The sequence below is a fragment of the Eriocheir sinensis genome, chromosome 19 (assembly GCF_024679095.1).
Source record: "Eriocheir sinensis breed Jianghai 21 chromosome 19, ASM2467909v1, whole genome shotgun sequence".
Lineage (NCBI taxonomy): Eukaryota > Metazoa > Arthropoda > Malacostraca > Decapoda > Varunidae > Eriocheir > Eriocheir sinensis.
Window position 1 is genome coordinate 3,241,257 of NC_066527.1, and position 18,341 is coordinate 3,259,597.

Sequence of the window (18,341 nt, forward strand, 5' to 3'; positions counted from 1 at the left end):
GTCACAGAGACGACTTTGCGTCAGTTCAGACTCCAGTGAAGGGTCACCAGCTAACCAGCGGACTGTCAACTCGCACCATCGTTAATCAGACTGCCCGCTGCCCACACCAAGCAGCTGGTCTTGCGTCGCACCCTGCCACACCCCAAACCCGAGCCATGCCCTCAAACATGACCGCATGCATCATGCATGGGAGTCGCGAGGCAGAGGCAGCGGGTATTTAAGGCCGCGTCCTGGCAGCCGGGGTAGCAGTGACACCTCTTCCTCGGGTGGATCATGTCTTCCCTCAAGGTACGGTTAGCGGCCACTTTCATGTGGGAAGCCCTGCTTAACAGCTGTACCGCCGCGGCGTCCAAACTGCTGCTGTTATTTCTTTTTTGTCAGTACCATGGCTAACTGGGAAAGATTTGAACCCTGAGCCAGTTACTCACGCCTCTTCTCTCCCTCCGGCAGGTTGTTGCCGCCTTGGTCGCTCTCCTGGGCACCGGCGCTGCGCGCCCAGACCAAGGCGCCGCCCCACCTGCCCCCCAGCCTGCCTACGGTGCACCCCCGCCGCCACCCACATATGCCCCTCCTCCCCCACCTACCTATGCCCCTCCTCCCCCACCTACCTATGCCCCTCCTCCCCCACCCACTTATGCCCCCCCTCCACCACCTACCTATGCCCCCCCTCCACCACCGAAGTATGGTCACCCTGAGCCAGAGACAGCGGTAAGTCCTCGTAGCAAGTGATGTGTCAATATTTCCCTCACAGGAATATGGCCTATGCTGACCCACCCTTCCACTCCCTCCCGCCAGAAACCCACCTACTCCTTCGACTGGGCCGTCAAGGACGACTACTCCGGCAACGACTTCGGTCACCAGGAGACCCGAGACGGCTACAACACCCAGGGCTCCTACTACGTGCTGCTGCCCGACGGCCGCGTCGAGAAGGTCACCTACACCGTCAACGGTGACTCCGGCTTCGTGGCCACCGTCGAGTTCGAGGGCGAAGCCAAGGTGGAGGAGAAGCCCTATGGCCAAACGACCACCCCAACTTACGGCCAGACGTAAACCCCGGCACAGGCCTATCACACATGCCCGGCTTACACCTCATCAATGCGCACCAAAGCATCCTTACACAATGATTGATATCACACACTCTTGTACTAATGACGTTCACTTCAAACAAACATTTCCACTATTTATTGATCCCAAAAGAAACTGTTCTTCCTCTATATAACTTACCAAATTACAAATGTGAGAAAAACCGAAAATATATGAAGAGAACAAATAAGCATGAGTATTTGTTGCCATTTACGTCCTACGTTTTTCGGGTCTTGCAAGACGAGTGGTGCATTTGCATATTTTCACTAATCTTTTTCGTAACAACATAATGCAGGTAATACACGTAACACACAGGTAACACAAGGTCTTCAAAACAAGCTAAATCTTTAATTCTTACAGTGGCCACAAACGTTTGATTTCAGTACTGGCCTTCACTTAGTAACACAACGCACACCTGTGGACATTCGGAGTAACACATTGAAGTTACCTACACACTTCAGTGACAAACTCGGTCCTGAGTCCTAAAGTTCATGATCTCCAGCTATTACTGATAAAAACAAAGAAACGGAGATGATAATCGTGACAACAAGGGAAAATCCTGACACTTTTTCAATGGTTGGTGACCATTTTGCTAGTTTATTCTATGAGTACTGTAGTTGCAAGTTTTTTTTTTTTTTTGTGTGTGTGTATAAGTACATGTGTGTGTGTGTGTGTGTGTGTGTGTGTGTGTGTGTGTGTGTGTGTGTGTGTGTGTGTGTGTGTGTGTGTGTGTGTGTGTGTGTGTGTGTGTGTGTGTGTGTGTGTGTGTGTTGCATTTGGTCTATTTCCATCACAGTTAAAGAAAAATAATGATGTGACCTGTGCTGTTGGGAAATTGTGGTTAGTGGCCAGAGGAGGACCTTAACCATGCCATGTTCCACACCTTGGCCTCGAAACACTCCTGCCACACAACACACAACACAAAACTCATCTACGTCACACCATAACATAATCACGGTCATCCCTCTGCCCGCGGCGTGAGAAGGGACGGGACGGGGCTGTGGTTTCGGCCTTCTCTTCTGGGCGGCGTCTACCAGCCCGAGGTAGTTCGCTTTACGTCGCCAAGGCAGCAGTAGAGCACAGCAATAAAAGGCGGCGCGTCCCTCCTCGGTCATCAGTTTGAGATCTTCTTCAGCCACAGAAACATGTCTCTCAAGGTGTGCATAAACGGCCTCTCCGACCCAGAGTCTCTTTTCAATCGTTCGAAGTTATCTAACGATTTATTTTATCCCGCATAACATCATCTTCATTTATAAATACTTTAAGGATTTAGTCAAGAGCAGGTGTCAAAACTCTAACATGTTTCACTGAGCAGCGTCCGTCTGTCAACGTGCCCGTTTCTCGAGTTCATTACTTTATTGGTCGCTTCTCTGCCCGTGTGCCTGCCTATATGCCACGTGCCTCATCTAAACTACTCTTCCCCTCCTGCTGCTCTTCCTCAGGTCATCCTGCTGTCCGCCCTTGTGGCCGCCGCCCTCGCTCGCCCCGACAACATCCCACCCTCTTACGGTCCCCCCGCCCCATCTTACCACGCCCCCACGCCCTCCTACCACGCCCCCGCCGCCGAGGTGAGTAAACAGCCTTTCCTGCTTACTTCTGTGGGAGGTGCAGCCACAGCTGTGCCGCCCACCGCCACCTTTGGCGTGACTCTCTCCTCGCCGCTACAACAACGCTTTTTTACCCTCAGGCGCCGCCCAAGTACGACTTCAACTACGCCGTCAAGGACGAATACTCGAGTAACGACTTCGGTGCCCAGGAGGCCCGCGACGGCTACGACACCCAGGGCTCCTACTACGTCCTCCTCCCCGACGGCCGCCTCCAGCGCGTCTCCTACACCGTCAACGGCGACTCCGGCTTCGTGGCCGAGGTCACCTATGAGGGTGAGGCCCAGTACCCCCAGCAGAGCTACGGCGCCCCAGCCCCCTCCTACGGCAAACCCGCTCCCTCCTACCAGTAATGTCCGCGCAAAGCTACGGTCCCTCCCTGACCCCATCCTGTTGAGCCTAGACTGCTTCCTAGGGCATCCATGTCCCTCCTAAGCCACCCCACCCCTCTTATAGAACGGCTCCTATACTCCAGCCACCTGGCGACCCTGTGGTTTCATCTGTGATGGCTATTTATTAAATGAAATATGATCTCTGTTTAGTCTTTCTTTACTCTCAATGTTATTAAGGAACACACAAAACACGTTGAGGCCGCAGTCAAACCTAATCCAGTGAGGCTTAAGGACGTGTCCGACATGTGGATCCAGCAGGAATGTTGGTGGCCCGGGTGTTGTGGACCTGCGGCGGGACACTGGCAATGCAGTCGCACGAACACTATCATATTTACTTTTTGTATTACTGCAGTATGATCCACTCAACTGATAGGCAAAACGTTCAACGAATAGTAAATGTCCTTCAGTTTCATTATGTTTCATAAGACCAATTAACTAATGAAAATGCTTAAAACTTACTCTTTTTTTTTTATCATATTGATTATCCTAACCAACATGCCCTTCACCGTTAGGCGTCACGTATTCCAAAGCCTCTAAAAACACAAATACATCACCCAAGGCCTCCTGCCCAGCCGCTCGCAGGACCTAACTATACGAAATTTTTAGAAGGGAACCAAGGACTGAAAACGGACAAGTCCTGTAATTATTTAGAGTGGTTAGCGTGCGGGCTTGGTGAGCCCGAGGATCTACCGTGGACAATGTTCGAGTCCCACAGAAACACGCCTATTTTACAAGTCATCGCCGAATGGCGGAAGATTACCCACATGCTGTCTGGATCTTCAATCAACATTTACCTCAGCGACTTCGGTCAAGAGGAGCACCGGGGGGCAGCATGGGCCAAGCAAGAGTCATACATCACGTCAGCCACTATAAATAAAATTAGCTTGCGCCACTAACGGGCTAAAGCCGTCCATAATACCTCGCAAGAAAGCCTACCGACGCTACAGACCCCACCTGCACCTCAACCTGCCTACGGTGCACCCCGCCGCCACCCACATATGCCCCTCCTCCCGCACCTCCTCCTCCACTTAACTATGCCCCTCCACCACCCACCTATGCCCCTCCTCCATCACCCACCTATGCCCCCCGTCCACCACCCAAGTATGGTCACCCTGAGCCAGAGACAGCAGTAATTCCTGGGCAACAAGTCCTCGTAGCCACTAATGTGTCAATATTTTCCTCACAGGACCAAGGCCCATCCTGACCCACCCTTCCACTCCCTCCCACCAGAAACCTGCCTACTCCTTCGACTGGGCCGTCAAGAACGACTACTCCGGCAACGGCTTCGGCCACCAGGAGACCCGCGACGGCTACAACACCGAGGGCTCCTACTACATGCTGCTGCCCGTCGGCCGCGTCGAGGTCACCTACACCGTCAACGGCGACTCCGGCTTCGTGGCCACCGTCGAGTTCGAGGGCAAGGCCAAGGTGGAGGAGAAGCCCTATGGCCACACACCCGCGCCAACCTACGGCTAGACGCAAACCTCGGCGCAGGCCTATCACACATGCCCGGCTTACACCTCATAAATGCGCACCAAAGCATCTTTACACAATGATAGATATCACACACTCTTGTACTAATGACTTTCACTTCAAGCAAACATTTCCACGATTTATTAATCCCAAAAGAAACTATTCCTCTTCTATATAACTTATCGAATTACAAATGTGAGCAACACGAAAATTAAATCAACTAAACAAATAAGCACGAGTATTTGTTGTCATTTACGTCCTACGCTTTTCGGTTCTTCGAAGACAAGTACTGCCTTTGCATAATTTCACTAACGCTTTTCTAAACCTAATGCTAGTAACGCAGGTAACACACAGGTAACACATGGTCCTGCAACAAGCTCGATATTTTGTCTTACAGTGGCCACAAACGTTTTATTTCAGTGTTAGCCTTCAGTCACTTAACATAACGCACACCTGTAAACATCTGATGTGACACATTGCAGTTACCTGGATACTTCAGTGACAAGCTCGTTCCTGTATTTTAAAATCGATGATGTCAAGCCATTACAGATAAAAAATAAAACTAGGAAACGGAGATGATAAACGTGGCAAAGAAAAGATAATATACTGACTCTTTTTTCTATAGTTAGTGATCATTTTGGGAGTTTTTAATATGACACCTCCCGCAACACTTCACACAGGACGAAACTCATCTATGTCACCCCATAACGTAATCACGGTCACTCGCCCGCGGCGTGGGGAGGAACGGGACGGGGCTACAGTTTCGACCTTGTCTTCTGGGCGGCGTCTACCAGCCCGAGGTAGTTCGCTTTACGTTGCCAAGGCAGCGGCAGAGCACAGCAATAAAAGGCGGCGCGTCCCTCCTCGGTTACCAGTTGAGATCTTCTTCAGCCACAGGAACATGTCTCTCAAGGTGTGCATGAACGGCCTCTCCGACCTAGAGTCTCTAATCAACCGTTCCAAGTGTTCTAATAATTTATTTTATCCCATCTAACATCATCTTCATTCATACGTTCATTAAGGATTTAGTGAAGAGCAGAAGAGCTGCTCTCAAAACTCTTGTATATTTCTCTGAGGAGCGCCCGTCTGTTCGCGTGCCAGTTTCTCGCCTTGAGTACTTTGAATGTCCTTCTCTGTCCGTGTGTTTGTCAGCATGCCATTTGCCTCTTCTAAACTAACCTTTCCCTCGTGCTGCTGTTATTCAGGTCGTCCTGCTGTCAGCCCTCGTGGCCGCCGCGCTCGCCCGCCCCGACAAATCCCCACCCTTTTACGGCCCCCCCGCCCCCTCCTATCACACCCCCGCGCCCTCCTACTACGCCCCCGCCCCCGAGGTGAGTACAGAGCCGATCTTGCTGCCTTCTGTGAGAGCTGCCGCCAACTCTGTGCCGCTCACCGCCATCTTCGTCATGACTCTCTCCTCGCCGCTACAACAAGGCTCTTTTACCCTCAGGCGCCGCCCAAGTATGCCTTCAACTACGCCGTCAAGGACGAATATTCGAGTAACGACTTCGGTGCCCAGGAGGCCCGCGACGGCTACGACACTCAGGGCTCCTACTACGTCCTCCTCCCCGACGGCCGCCTCCAGCGCGTCTCCTACACCGTCAACGGCGACTCCGGCTTCGTGGCCGAGGTCACCTATGAGGGTGAGGCCCAGTTCCCCCAGCAGGGTTACGGAGTCCCCGCCCCATCCTATGGCAAACCGGCCCCATCCTACGGCCACCCCACCCCCTCCTACCAGTAAGATCCAAATAGGACTGCGGTCTTGCCTACAGCTCCTCCTTTAACCATGACGACTATTTATTAAACCGGATATGATCTCCATTTGTTCTTTCTTAATTATCCCTTTCAATAAGAAAAATATCCTATTCAAATTCTAGCCGCGCACACAGAGCAAATCCTGCCAGCATGCAGGGCCCACTCATGCTGGCGGCTTACTGGCCGATTCAGCACTGTTATTGCTGGGTGGTCAGCACATACTGCCAGCCCCCGTTGTTAGAACAGAGCATCTACTTTAATGCAACACAAGCGCCCACATTACTTAGCACATTAGTAAAAATTTTGTGGGCTCAGGAATGTTTTGGACAACCAGAAAATCTTAAGAGTGGCCTCAACCCCCACGGATGACACAGTGCTGAAGCGAGTCGGGATTTCTTTCTGCAAAAGCCATCCGAAAAGAAAGATATCAAGTACATTTTCCAGAGATCTCCGACACAACAACGAGGGAGTAGAGCAATGGATTATTCCTGCATCGGTGAGACAGAAGTAAAGGAATGGGACGGAGTTAAAGGTCATGAGCAGCGAGACCGAGGAAAAGGCAGAAGCAATCATTAACTTCATGAATGACCAACCGAGAGACAAGACTGAGTGCAGCAATAATGACGGGGTAGCGACTCAGCGGTCAGAACGGAAGGGGTGTAAGCTGGGCTCTGACTGCAGGGTTTCGTTCTCAGGATCTCGGGATTCAGGAATCCGGGAAACTGTAGCAAAATATTAATTATATATTTCTAATGAAAATTAGAGTAATCCTGTGATATCACATTTTCCTTAAGGAATGAAAACTTTAACTTTCAAACTTTAACTGAGAGAGAGAGAGAGAGAGAGAGAGAGAGAGAGAGAGAGAGAGAGAGAGAGAGAGAGAGAGAGAGAGAGAGAGAGAGAGAGAGAGAGAGAGAGAGAGAGAGAGAGAGAGAGAGAGAGAGAGAGAGAGATTCTGCCAGACAGACAGTCATGAAAAAACGAACGAACAAGCAACTTCACACATTAACAAAGCAACAAACACCGGGGCCCTGATAAAGGCAAACCAACAAATAACCGAAGAATCCCTCGCTCCTACCTCGTCTTGGAGAAACAGTTCGGCGACAAACTCTCACTAGCAGACACTGAAACAGCATTCTTTCCACAGTATTTCCTCCTCCTTGCGATATAAACTCCTTAAAGAGGCATCAAGACAACTCTTAAGCTAACTATGATAAACTCCATGGGAATCTTTCTCTATTCAAAAGCAGAAGCAGCATTCGGGGGACCTTATTTTATTAATTTATTGGTTTATTGCAAATAAATAAAAAAGTGGTGGATGAAATTTACGTGTTTGGTTGAATGTATGTGCCCGCGAGCCACTCGAGACAAGAATTACAACAAATTTCTGTGATGGTCACTGAAAGGTTCGGGAAAATGTTTTTCCTTCACCACTCAGGAATTCACCCACTTGTCATTCATCGCTGCCTCAGTGCCGTGTGAGCGGAAGGAAAAAGAAAACTCCTCATGAGGCTGGCGACGCAGGTTGTCTTAGTGGTTTTATTAAGTTGTCTTTCATTTGAAGCGTCGAACAGCTTTGCATTGTCGAGTGAAACTTCATCATTCCACGAACAAGCTAAAGGTAAAAACAATATCGAATTCTGGAAAGACTATTGTCTCAAGCCAGACAGACAAACCACAAATGACACAGGAGTCAATCGCTATGGCCTCGTCTTTAAGAAAGTTCGTTGACTGCCTCTTCTCGCTCCCTGTCACGGCTGCGACACGACTCAACTGTACGCCGGCGCCGGCGGCTGTGTGTAAACCTGCGTCGGGGCCTCCGTGTGCCCGTTGGGCTCCACCTTCTTGGCCTCGCCCTCGAATTCAACGGTGGCGACGTAGCCCTCGTCCCCGATGACGGTGTAGATGACCCTCTCGACGCGGCCGTCGGGCAGCAGCACGTGGTAGGAGCCCAGGGTGTCATAGTCGTCGCGGCTCTCCTGGTGGCTGAAGTCGATGCCAGAGTAGTGGTCGTTGACAACCCATTCATACGAGTAAGCGGGTTTCTGGCGGGAGGGAGCGGAAAGGTCGGTCAGGTTAAGTCAAGGCCCAGTGAAGGGAGCGATGACCCATTAGTGGCCACAAGGACTCGCTGCTCAGGACTTACCGCTGTCTCTGGCTCAAGGGGGCCATACTTGCTGGGTGGAGGGGGAGCATACGTGGAAGGTGGAGGAGGAGGGGCATAGGTTGGAGGGGGAGGTGGAAAACACTAATTATAACGCATTTCATGTAAATCTGAGATACTGTAAGGCTTACGAGGGGTAGCATAGGTGGTTCGGGGAGGAGGCAGAAGGGCGTAAGAAGATTTTGTTGGAGAGGAATAGGTGTTTGTAGTTGGAGGGGCATGAATAGGTGGGGAGGATGTGTGGAGGGGGGACAGGTGGATGGAGGAGGAGCGGCACTAGTAGGTGGGGAAATAGGTGGTAGCAAATGGGGTGAACTGTGGATGGAGGATGTGATAAGAGGGGAAACAGGTCGGTGGAGGAGGTGATGAGCGAAGGGTGACAGGCGGAAGAAGGAGGTGGTAGTGGTGAGGGAAACATGCCAGTGGAGTAGGCGGTAGTGACAAGGGAGATAGGTGATGGGAGGAGGTGAGGAGAAAAAGGTGACTTGATGAGGTGATGGCGGAGAGTGACAGGTGGGAGAAGGATGAGGTGATGGTTGTGAGGGAAACAGGCCAGTGGAAGAGATGATGGTGACGGAGAGGACAGGTGGGTGGAGAAGGTGAGGGAGGAGCAGGTGGGTGAAGGAGGTGGTGGTGGTGGACAGGAACAAAAGGGGGCGGAGGCATTTCTCTGACTAGTAACACGCGACCTTGACGACCGCTACGTGTTGCATGTATTGTCTAGTCATAGAAGAAATGCTGCTGCCCGTCGCCCATACCAAATAGCCCGTCTTTCACCCAATCACACGCCCTCCTTCACGGTCGGGTTCGCCATGTATGTCCGTGGCTGAGGCAGCGGGTATTTAAGGCCGCGTTCTGCAGACATGGGCAGCAGTGTCACCTCTGCATTGGCTGGATCATGTCTTCCCTGAAGGTACGGTTTGTGACCTCCTACAGGAGGGCAGCGTCACTCAGACAATGCCCCGCCGAGGCGTCCAGAATGCTGCTGCTGTTGTTATTGTTGTGGTTTGCTGTTTACCAGTAGCATGAACAACTGCGTTAAGTTGGAGCCCTGACCCGGCTGCTCACGGCTCTCCTCTCCCTCCGGCAGGTTGTTGCCGCCGTGCTCGCCCTCGTGGCAGCCGGCGCCGCCCGCCCAGACCACGGGGCGGGAGCTGGGGGACACGACAACGGCGCTGCCACTCACACCGGCTATGGAGCTCCTCCGCCGCCTCCCCCGGCCACCTACGGGGCACCTCCACCCACCAGCTACGGTCAACCCGAGCCAGAGAATGCGGTGAGTTACCCTGTGAGAAGAGTCCCCACGGCCTGTAACGATCACAGCACCCGCAGCATCCACACCACCTTTGGTCCGGCACAGGAACAAGACCCCCCCAAACATTTTCATTTACTTGTCCCCGATGCGTCTGCCTGAAGCATCTGAGCTCGTTGACTTCCTGACCTCAGCTTACCATTAGGGGTGCCTGTCTAGATTCACTTTCAAATTTCAGTGCAGCCATTCTGTCTGCCACACGCTTCAAGGCATAACGGACACTTCCATTACTTACTCGCAGAGAACAAAATATCTGACAACGGCAGCGTTCCTACAAACTGGTCCGTCAGAGTCACGTACCGTATTCCCCTCTGGATTTCAATTTCCATTAATCTTATTATATGACCAAAGATCAGAAAGTTTGTGTTCCTTACAATTGGCAGGTGAAAGGTAGGCAATCAATCAATCACTTGAGACATACGCAGAGGGGGTGGGGGGGCCTAACTCAAACTAAGAGCAAGTCTTCATGCAGGCCCCCTTTCCATCCTAAGTAACTTATGACTCAACACATCCCTCCACTTCCCACAAAAGAAACTTAACTTTGCCCTACGTAAACTAACCTAACATACCTTTCCTTTGGCTTACTCAGCCTACAAAAACTAGCCATTCTTTTATCCTCTGCAAAAACTTAAACAACCAAACTTTACCCACCGTAACCTACACTAGCAAAACCTCGTCTAAGCAACCTATCGCAACCTTATGTCGTCTATCCTTACTTTACGAAGACCATGAAACTGACTCACTTTTCCCTTTCAGCCGCCCAAGTACGAATTCAACTGGGAGGTGAAGGACCAATACTCCGGTAACGACTTCGGCCAACAGGAGTCCCGCGACGGCTACAACACCCAGGGATCCTACTACGTCCTCCTCCCTGACGGCCGCATCCAGAAGGTCACGTACACAGTGACCAAGGACGGCGGCTACTTGGCAACGGTGGTGTTCGAGGGGGAGATCAAGCAGGAGCACACGGGTTATGGCGATACCACCCCCCCGGCCCAAACCTACGGACCACCAACCACCCCACCTGCCACCTATGGCCTGCCTACCACTCCCCCTGCCACCTACGGCCCACCCACCACTCCCCCTTCCACTTACGGCCCCCCTACCCCCCCTCCCACTACTTACGGTCAACCGGCTGCTCCCGGCCACGCCTAGACTCCACTACCCTCTAGACTCTAGAGTATTGTCACACGCTTTTTCTTCTTTCTCTGTATCCCCCCTCTCTTCTCTCTCTCTCTGTCTCTCTTTCCAGCATAGGTTAACTAACTTATTTGTTTAAACAACAATAAATGAGCACCAGACGACTTCCTATGTGTGTCCTTACATTCCTGTTCTCGTCAGTGTCCACGCTACCACTAAAGGAGATTCGTGGAGACGGTGGTTCAAAGCGCTCGTTCTTTCTCCATCCCGTTCTTCTCCACTTCAGCGGCCTCCTCCTCATCCTACCATAGTTCTGCTCTCCCTGCTTCTACTGCTGTTGTCGTTCCGGTTGTGGCAACGACCAACACCAACAGCAGCATGTTATTCCTGATGATATTGTTTATGTTGCTATTGCTGTTATTATCGTTGCTGTCCATTTTATTGATGTGGTTGCTGTTGCCGTCATATATTTTCGTGGTGATTCTTGTTGCTGTTATACATTTCCTCCTTAAACGCGATGAAAATATCACAAGATAATGAAGAAACTGTCCATGATTATTATCTTCCTTCTTGCTATTTCAAGGAGTGTCATCATCGTCAATACAGTATCTTACAAGTATTGCACCTGTAATCAAGGAGTTAACGCCAATATCTTGCACCACATCATCATCATCATCGCCATCGTCTTGGTCGTTATCCTCCTCTCGTCCTTACGACAATCACTGCTACTCTGCCTCTCTCTGCCCGCGGCGTGAGGGGGACGGGACGGGACGGGGCCGCGGCCACTTCGTCCTTGTCTTCTGGGCGTTGTCTCGCGGCCCCAGGCTTGCGTCACGCCATCGAGGCAGCGGCAGAGAACAGTTTATAAGGCGGAGCGTCCCTCCTCGGCCACCAGTTCAGATCATCTTCAGCCACAGGAACATGTCTCTCAAGGTATACAGTGCACGAACAGCCTCCAGTGGACTTGTTTTTACCGTCGTTCAGATTCACTTCACACGAGGTGTTTCTTGAGCTTTTGTTGGACATTTTAGTGCCGGTTATCTTAGCCTCTTCTTCAGCCACAGGAGCCGTGCCCTCAAGGCAGGGCACGAACAACCACCGGCAGGCACATCTTTACTGTCCGGTTTACTGCATCATTCTCCATAACTCAGGACATGTTTGCAGCGCCTTCTTTTGTGCCGATTACTTTCCTGTTTCTTCTTCCTCAGTCACCATAAGCTTGTTTTTGGCGGAGGATGCTCTCCCTTTCTCCTCCTCGGGTAATTCCCTTATACTCAGCACTATATACCTAAGCGAACTATACTGCATTTATTTAGAATATCTATTATAAAAACGTTATAAAGGTAATAATTCCGTGATTCATCAGCTGCATGACATACAAACCATTTTTTTGCGGCCTTTTTCATATCTTTTCTTTTACTCTGACGGTGATTTTTATACCATCAAAGAGAGTAAGTAAGAACGGAGGCAATTATTTCAGTTTATGAGTTTTTATTTAGTAATTATCATCAGGTACTGCTGACGTTTTAGATATTCTCGTTGTCTTGTTTATATGTCTGTGTCACACACACTATCTCCCTTATGATCCTATTTCAGGTCGCCCTGTTGTCCGCCCTCGTGGCCGCCGCCCTAGCCCGCCCCGACAACCCACCACCCTCTTACGGCCCCCCCGCTCCCTCCTACCACGCCCCCGCGCCCTCCTACCACGCCCCTTCCCCCGACGTAAGTACACACATTTACTGCTGCCTTCTGAGGGAGTTGCCATTACTGCTGTCCATCCCACCGCCTCCTTCGGCGTGACTCTCTCCTCTCCGCTTCAACAACACTCTTTTACCCTCAGGCGCCGCCCAAGTACGACTTCAACTACGCCGTCAAGGACGAATACTCGAGTAACGACTTCGGTGCCCAGGAGGCCCGCGACGGCTACAACACCCAAGGTTCCTACTATGTCCTCCTCCCCGACGGCCGCCTCCAGCGCGTCTCCTACACCGTCAACGGCGACTCCGGCTTCGTGGCCGACGTCACCTACGAGGGCGAAGCCCAGTATCCCCAGCAGAGCTACGGCGCCCCCGCCCCATCCTACGGCAAACCCGCTCCCTCCTATGGCACCCCTGCCCCCTCCTACCAGTAATGTCCAAGCAGAGCTACGGCAACTCCTTGACGTCCTCCTATGAAACCCAGACAGCTTCCTACGGCACCCATGTCCACTCCTACGCCGCCCCAGCCCTTCTACGGGTCAGCTCTTATCCTCCAGCCACCTGGTGACGCTGTGGTTTCATTTGTGACGGCTATTTATTAAACGATATATGATCTCTGTTTAGTGTTTCTTTACTCTCCGTGTCATTAAGGGAGACAATACACACGATGAGCCCGAAATCACACCACACCCAGTGAGGCTTAATAAGGACGTGTCTGGCAGGTGAATCCAGCCGCCTGGGCATGAATGTTGGCGGCACGGGTGTTGTGGACCTACGAGAGGACACTTTTCAAACAGCGGAATGCAGTTGTCTCACGAATACAATAATATTTATTTTTGTATCACTGCGGTATGTTCCACTCAGCTAAGAATGGGTATTGCGTTGTAGAAATAGCAGATGTGCTTCAAATTCATTAAATTTTCATGTGATATTAACGAACCAATGCAAATACCTCAATACTCAACATTTTATTATATCAATCATTCTGGCCCACTCACTCCACCGTCCGGCGTCACGAGCCCTCACGCCCTTCCTAACACCCACTCATGCCCTCCCGCCTACCCGCTGCCCAGCCGCTCACAGGGCGTCACTCTGGACACGTACACAGGAAAGCTTTGGAAGACAACCGTTGGCATCAACACGGTAAGGTCCCTTACTAGCAATACTCAACGACTACAAGTGCACTCCTGATCATATGGCCTTAGCGGGAGTGATTAACTGCCAGAGTGGCGGGAGTTTTAAAATGTCGAGAGTGACTTTTATAGTGTCCAGGATGGCCGACCATCAAATACATTGGTGATAGTGGCTACTAGTGTCCAGGATGGCCGGCCATCAAATACCTTAGCGCCGCCTCACCACTGGCTATGGTGCTCCTCCGCCGCCTCCCCCGCCCACCTACGGCGCACCTCCACCAGCAAGCTACGGTCACCACGAGCCAGAGTATGAGGTGAGTTACCCTGTGAGATGAGTCCCTGAGTCCCCTTGGACCATCCACATCACCTTTGCTCCGGCACAGAAATAAAACGTCCCCAAACACTTTCATTTACTTATCTCTTATGCGCTTGCCTGAAGCAGCTTAGCTCGTTGTCTTCCTGACCTCAGCTTTCCATTAGCTTGCCTGCCTAGACTCACTTTTCCATTTCAGTGCAGCCATTATGTCCGCCACACTTTTCAAGGCATAACGGACACATCCATTACTTATGGACAAAGGCAGCGGTCCAACAAGCTGGTCCGTTAGAGTTACGTCCCGCATTCTCTCCACATTTTATTTTTCAGTTTGCTAGTCTGTGTTCTATACATTGGACAGATGGAATTACAGAAGCGGTGGCCGAGTGGTCAGCGTGAGGGTGTGGTTATCCCGAACACGTAGGCTCAAGTTACACATGACACCTACAGTTTTCGACAACCGCCGAATGGCGTAAGATGACCTACAAGCCGTTCAGGTCTTCAATCAACCTCCGAGCGAGTCTTTACACAGGCCACCTTCCCAGCCTTATTAATATACACCTCATCGCACCTCCTCACGTCCCACAGCAGCAGCCTAAACTTACCCTACCCAAACTAACCTAACCCAACCATGCTTTGCCTTACTCATTCTAGAATAGCTGACACTCCCTCTATCCTCTACAAACCGTTTAACTAGCCTAATCTAAGCTAGAAAAACCTTATTAATCCACCTACCGAAAGCTTATCTCGAGAATCCTTACTTTACCAAGCCCATGAAATTGACTCTCCCTCTTCCCTTACAGCTACCCAAGTACGAATTCAACTGGGAGGTGAAGGACCACTACTCAGGCAACGACTTCGGCCACCAGGAGTCCCGCGACGGTTACAACACCGAGGGCTCCTTCTACGACCTCCTCCCCGACGGCCGCATCCAAAAGACCACTTACACAGTGACCAAGGACGGTGGCTTTTTGGCAACGGTGGAGATCAAGGGGGAGATCAAGCACGAGCACACGGGTTACGGCTACACTCCGCCTCCCACGGCCTACACCACCACCCCTGCTCAAACCTACGGCCCACCTACCACCCCACCAGCCACCTACGGTCCCCTCACCACCCCTCCCGATACTTACGGTCAACAGGCTGCTCATGGCCACGCCTAGACTCCATTACCCACTAGAACTGTCACACACCTTTTTTGATTCTCTCTTCTGTCTCTATCTCTCTGCCCAGCTTATGTTAACTACTAAGCGATAATAAAAGAGAAGTAAACGATTTGTGTGTGTGTGTGTGCGTGTGTGTGTGTGTGTGTGTGTGTGTGTGTGTGTGTGTGTGTGTGTGTGTGTAAATAGGCTACCCTAGCATCGTTGTTTATCTTCCTGTTGTTGTCGCTGTTTACGCTTTCACTGAAGGACTTTTGTGGACACGGTGGTTTAGGCGCTTGCTTCTTCTCCTTCCCGTTCGCCTTCCCCTCTCTAGTGTCCTCCATCTCCCCATCCTCCTTCAGTCTCCTGCTACTCTTCCTGGTTCTACTGTTGTTGTTGTCATTCCTCTTCTCGCTATGGCAACGGCAAAAAATTCAGCAGGATGTTATGCTGCTTTCCATCAGTCGTTGATACTGCAGATGTTGTAGTCGTTTATTATCGTTGCTGCCATTTTACTGATGCGGTTGTTGCTCTAAATATACTTCTTAAAAAAAAAAGAGAGAAAATTGCGAGATAATGAAAAGTCACTTCATAACTTATCTTCCTTTTCTTTTTACTACATGAGTATCACTGTCATCATCATCAATACTGAATCTTATTAGCTTTACATATGTAACCAATTTCTTTATAAGATTTTCGCCAATATCTTTCAACTCCTCCTCTTCCTTCTCCTCCTCCTCCTCCTCCTCCTCCTCCTCCTCCTCCTCCTCTTTTTCTTCTTCCTCTTCCTTTTCCTCCTTCTCCTCCTCCTCCTCTTACTACTAGTACTACTACTACTACTACTACTACTACTACTACTACTACTACTACACTACTACTGCTACTACTACTACTACTACTATTACTACTACTACTACTATTCGTCTTTCCGCTTCTCCTCCTCCCTACCACACTCACTGCTACTCTACCTCTCTCTGCCCGCGGCGTGAGAAGGGACGGGACGGGACGGGACGGGGCTGCGGCCGCTTCGTCCTTGTCTTCTGAGCGTTGTCTCGTGGCACGAGGCTCGCGTCACGCCGCCGAGGCAGTGGCAGAGAACAGTTTATAAGGCGGCGCGTCCCTCCTAAGCCATTAGTTCAGATCATCTTCAGCCACAGGAACATGTCTCTCAAGGTATACAGTGCACGAACAGCCTCCAGTGGACTTGTTGTTACCGTCTTTCAGTTTCAAATCACACGAGGTGTTTTTGAGCTTTTGTTGGTCATTTTAGTGCCGGTTATCTTAGCCTCTTCTTCAGCCACAGGAGCACGAGCACGAACAACCACCGGTAGGCACAGCTTCACTGTCCGGTTTACTGCATCATTCTCCGTAAGTCTGGACATGTTTGCAGCGACATCTTTCATGCCGATTACTTTTCCTATTTCTTCTTTCTCAGCCACAATAAGCTTCTTTTGGGCGTAGCGAGCATTCCCTTTCTCCTCCTCGGGCCATTGCCTTATACTCAGCACTATACACTTCAGCGAACTATACTTCGTGTCTTAAAAATATCGATGATAAAAAAAACGTTATAGAGGTAATGACTCCGTGATTCATCAGCTGCATGCCATATAAACGAGTCTTTTGCGGCCTTTTCAATTATTTCTCTTTTACTCTTGCTGTGATTCTTATACGATCAAAGATAGCAAGTAAGAACGGAGGCACTTATTTCATTTTATAAGTAATTAACTAGTAATTGTCATGAGGTTCTGCTAACGTTTTAGATGTTCTCCTCGTCTTGCTTATATGTCTGAGCGTCTGTCTGTCTCTATGTCACAGACACCATCTCCCTCATGATCCTATTTCAGGTCATCTTGCTGTATGCCCTCATGGCTGCCGCCCTCGCCCGACCCGACAACCCCCCACCTTCCTACGGCCCACCCGCCCCCTCCTACCACGCCCCAGCCCCCGAGGTGAGGACACAGTCTTTCCTGCTGCCTTCCGTGGTAGCTTCCACCAACGCTGTTCCGCCCACTGCCATCTACGGCGTGACTTTCTCCTCGCCGCTAAAACAACGTTCTTTTACCCTCAGGCGCCGCCCAAGTACGACTTCAACTACGCCGTCAAGGACGAATACTCGAGTAACGACTTCGGTGCCCAGGAGGCCCGCGACGGCTACAACACCCAGGGATCCTACTATGTCCTCCTCCCCGACGGCCGCCTCCAGCGAGTCTCCTACACCGTCAGTGGTGACTCCGGTTTCGTGGCCGACGTCACTTACGAGGGCGAGGCCCAGTACCCCCAGCAGAGCTACGGCGCCCCCGCCCCATCCTACGGCAAACCCGCCCCCTCCTACGGCACCCCCGCCCCTTCCTACCAGTAATGTCCAAGCAAAGCTACAGCCCCTCCTTGACCTCATCCTATGAAACCCAGACAGCTTCCTACATAACCCATGTCCCTCCAACGCCGCTCAGCCCCTTCTACGGGTCGGCTTTCATCCTCCTGCTACCTGGCGACGCTGTTGTTTCATCAGTGACGGCTATTTATTAAACGATATACGATCTCTGTTTAGTATTCCTTTACTCTCCATGTTACTAAGGAAAACACAAAACACACGTCACGGCCACAATCACACCACATCAGGTGGATTTTAAGGACGTGTCCGCAGTTGACTGACAAGACGCCTCGGCAGGAATGTTGGCGGCACAGTGGAATGCAGTTTAGTCTCGTCCATACAATTATAATCGCTTTTTGTTTAACTGCAGTATGATCCACTCATCTGATGAGCAATATGTTGCACGAATAGCAAATGTCCTTCAAATTCATTATTTTTCAAACAACATAAACTAACCAATGAAAATGCCTAAACCATACTCAACATTTTTTTATATAGATTATCCTGAAGAACACGCTCTTCACCGTCAGGCGTCACGTATCTTTAAGCCCCTCAAAACACGCCAGAATGACCCACACACACCACACACACACCCTCGTGCCCAGCCGCCCGCATGTCCGCCCAAGAAATACCTCACCGCCGCCTCACCACTTATCAAGTCAAAAAAAGGCATTTTATCTAAAAGCAGTTATTCTCAGCTAATAAAAAAAATACGAGTCGAATCTTGCTGATATCTTGCAAGTCACTGATCTGGAGAGA

At 50.8% G+C, this 18,341-nt stretch overlaps 6 protein-coding genes across 16 annotated transcripts in view; all 6 read left to right on the forward strand.

Moving 5' to 3' along the window:
* LOC127000527 (cuticle protein 7-like) overlaps positions 1-11,084 on the forward strand; it is a 26,524-nt gene extending 15,440 nt beyond the window's left edge. Inside the window, exons 1-3 of one of the 2 annotated variants that reach the window (XM_050864265.1) lie at positions 9,315-9,384; positions 9,562-9,747; positions 10,540-11,084. In XM_050864265.1, coding sequence (XP_050720222.1) covers positions 9,370-9,384; positions 9,562-9,747; positions 10,540-10,938 — 600 coding nt within the window. In that variant the 5' untranslated portion in view covers positions 9,315-9,369 and the 3' untranslated portion in view covers positions 10,939-11,084. Of the gene's footprint in view, positions 1-9,314; positions 9,385-9,561; positions 9,748-10,539 lie in introns of those variants that run through there. The other variant, XM_050864266.1, reaches the window with a different exon arrangement.
* Positions 1-18,075, forward strand: part of LOC127000539 (cuticle protein 19-like) — a 41,306-nt gene extending 23,231 nt beyond the window's left edge. For 3 of the 8 annotated variants that reach the window (XM_050864299.1, XM_050864300.1, XM_050864297.1), the window contains exons 2-3: positions 17,056-17,160; positions 17,280-18,072. In XM_050864299.1, the coding sequence (XP_050720256.1) occupies positions 17,056-17,160; positions 17,280-17,570 (396 nt within the window). In that variant the 3' untranslated portion in view covers positions 17,571-18,072. Of the gene's footprint in view, positions 1-16,242; positions 16,385-17,055; positions 17,161-17,279 lie in introns of those variants that run through there. The other 5 variants (XM_050864302.1, XM_050864296.1, XM_050864295.1 and 2 more) reach the window with 4 other exon arrangements.
* Positions 1-18,341, forward strand: part of LOC127000530 (uncharacterized) — a 25,593-nt gene that overhangs the window by 5,049 nt on the left and 2,203 nt on the right. The gene's annotated exons all lie outside the window — the stretch shown is intronic.
* LOC127000534 (uncharacterized) lies at positions 233-1,088 on the forward strand. Its single transcript, XM_050864281.1, has 3 exons — positions 233-288; positions 451-708; positions 796-1,088. The coding sequence occupies exons 1-3, from the start codon at positions 274-276 to the stop codon at positions 1,048-1,050; spliced, it is 528 nt and encodes a 175-aa protein (XP_050720238.1). The 5' UTR covers positions 233-273; the 3' UTR covers positions 1,051-1,088.
* On the forward strand, positions 2,149-6,367 carry LOC127000537 (cuticle protein 19-like). Of its 2 annotated transcripts, XM_050864284.1 has the most exons (4): positions 2,149-2,240; positions 2,526-2,651; positions 2,771-2,908; positions 6,099-6,367. In XM_050864284.1, exons 1-4 carry the CDS (start codon positions 2,229-2,231, stop codon positions 6,291-6,293), a joined length of 471 nt encoding a protein of 156 aa, XP_050720241.1. In that variant the 5' UTR covers positions 2,149-2,228; the 3' UTR covers positions 6,294-6,367. The 2 variants fall into 2 exon arrangements, with proteins under 2 accessions (XP_050720241.1, XP_050720242.1); XM_050864285.1 differs by lacking the exon at positions 6,099-6,367 and having other exon boundaries at positions 2,771-3,224.
* LOC127000540 (pro-resilin-like) overlaps positions 12,144-18,341 on the forward strand; it is a 10,294-nt gene continuing 4,096 nt past the window's right edge. Inside the window, exons 1-3 of one of the 2 annotated variants that reach the window (XM_050864303.1) lie at positions 12,144-12,182; positions 12,520-12,645; positions 12,764-13,238. In XM_050864303.1, the coding sequence (XP_050720260.1) occupies positions 12,159-12,182; positions 12,520-12,645; positions 12,764-13,054 (441 nt within the window). In that variant the 5' untranslated portion in view covers positions 12,144-12,158 and the 3' untranslated portion in view covers positions 13,055-13,238. Of the gene's footprint in view, positions 12,183-12,519; positions 12,646-12,763; positions 13,239-18,341 lie in introns of those variants that run through there. The other variant, XM_050864304.1, reaches the window with a different exon arrangement.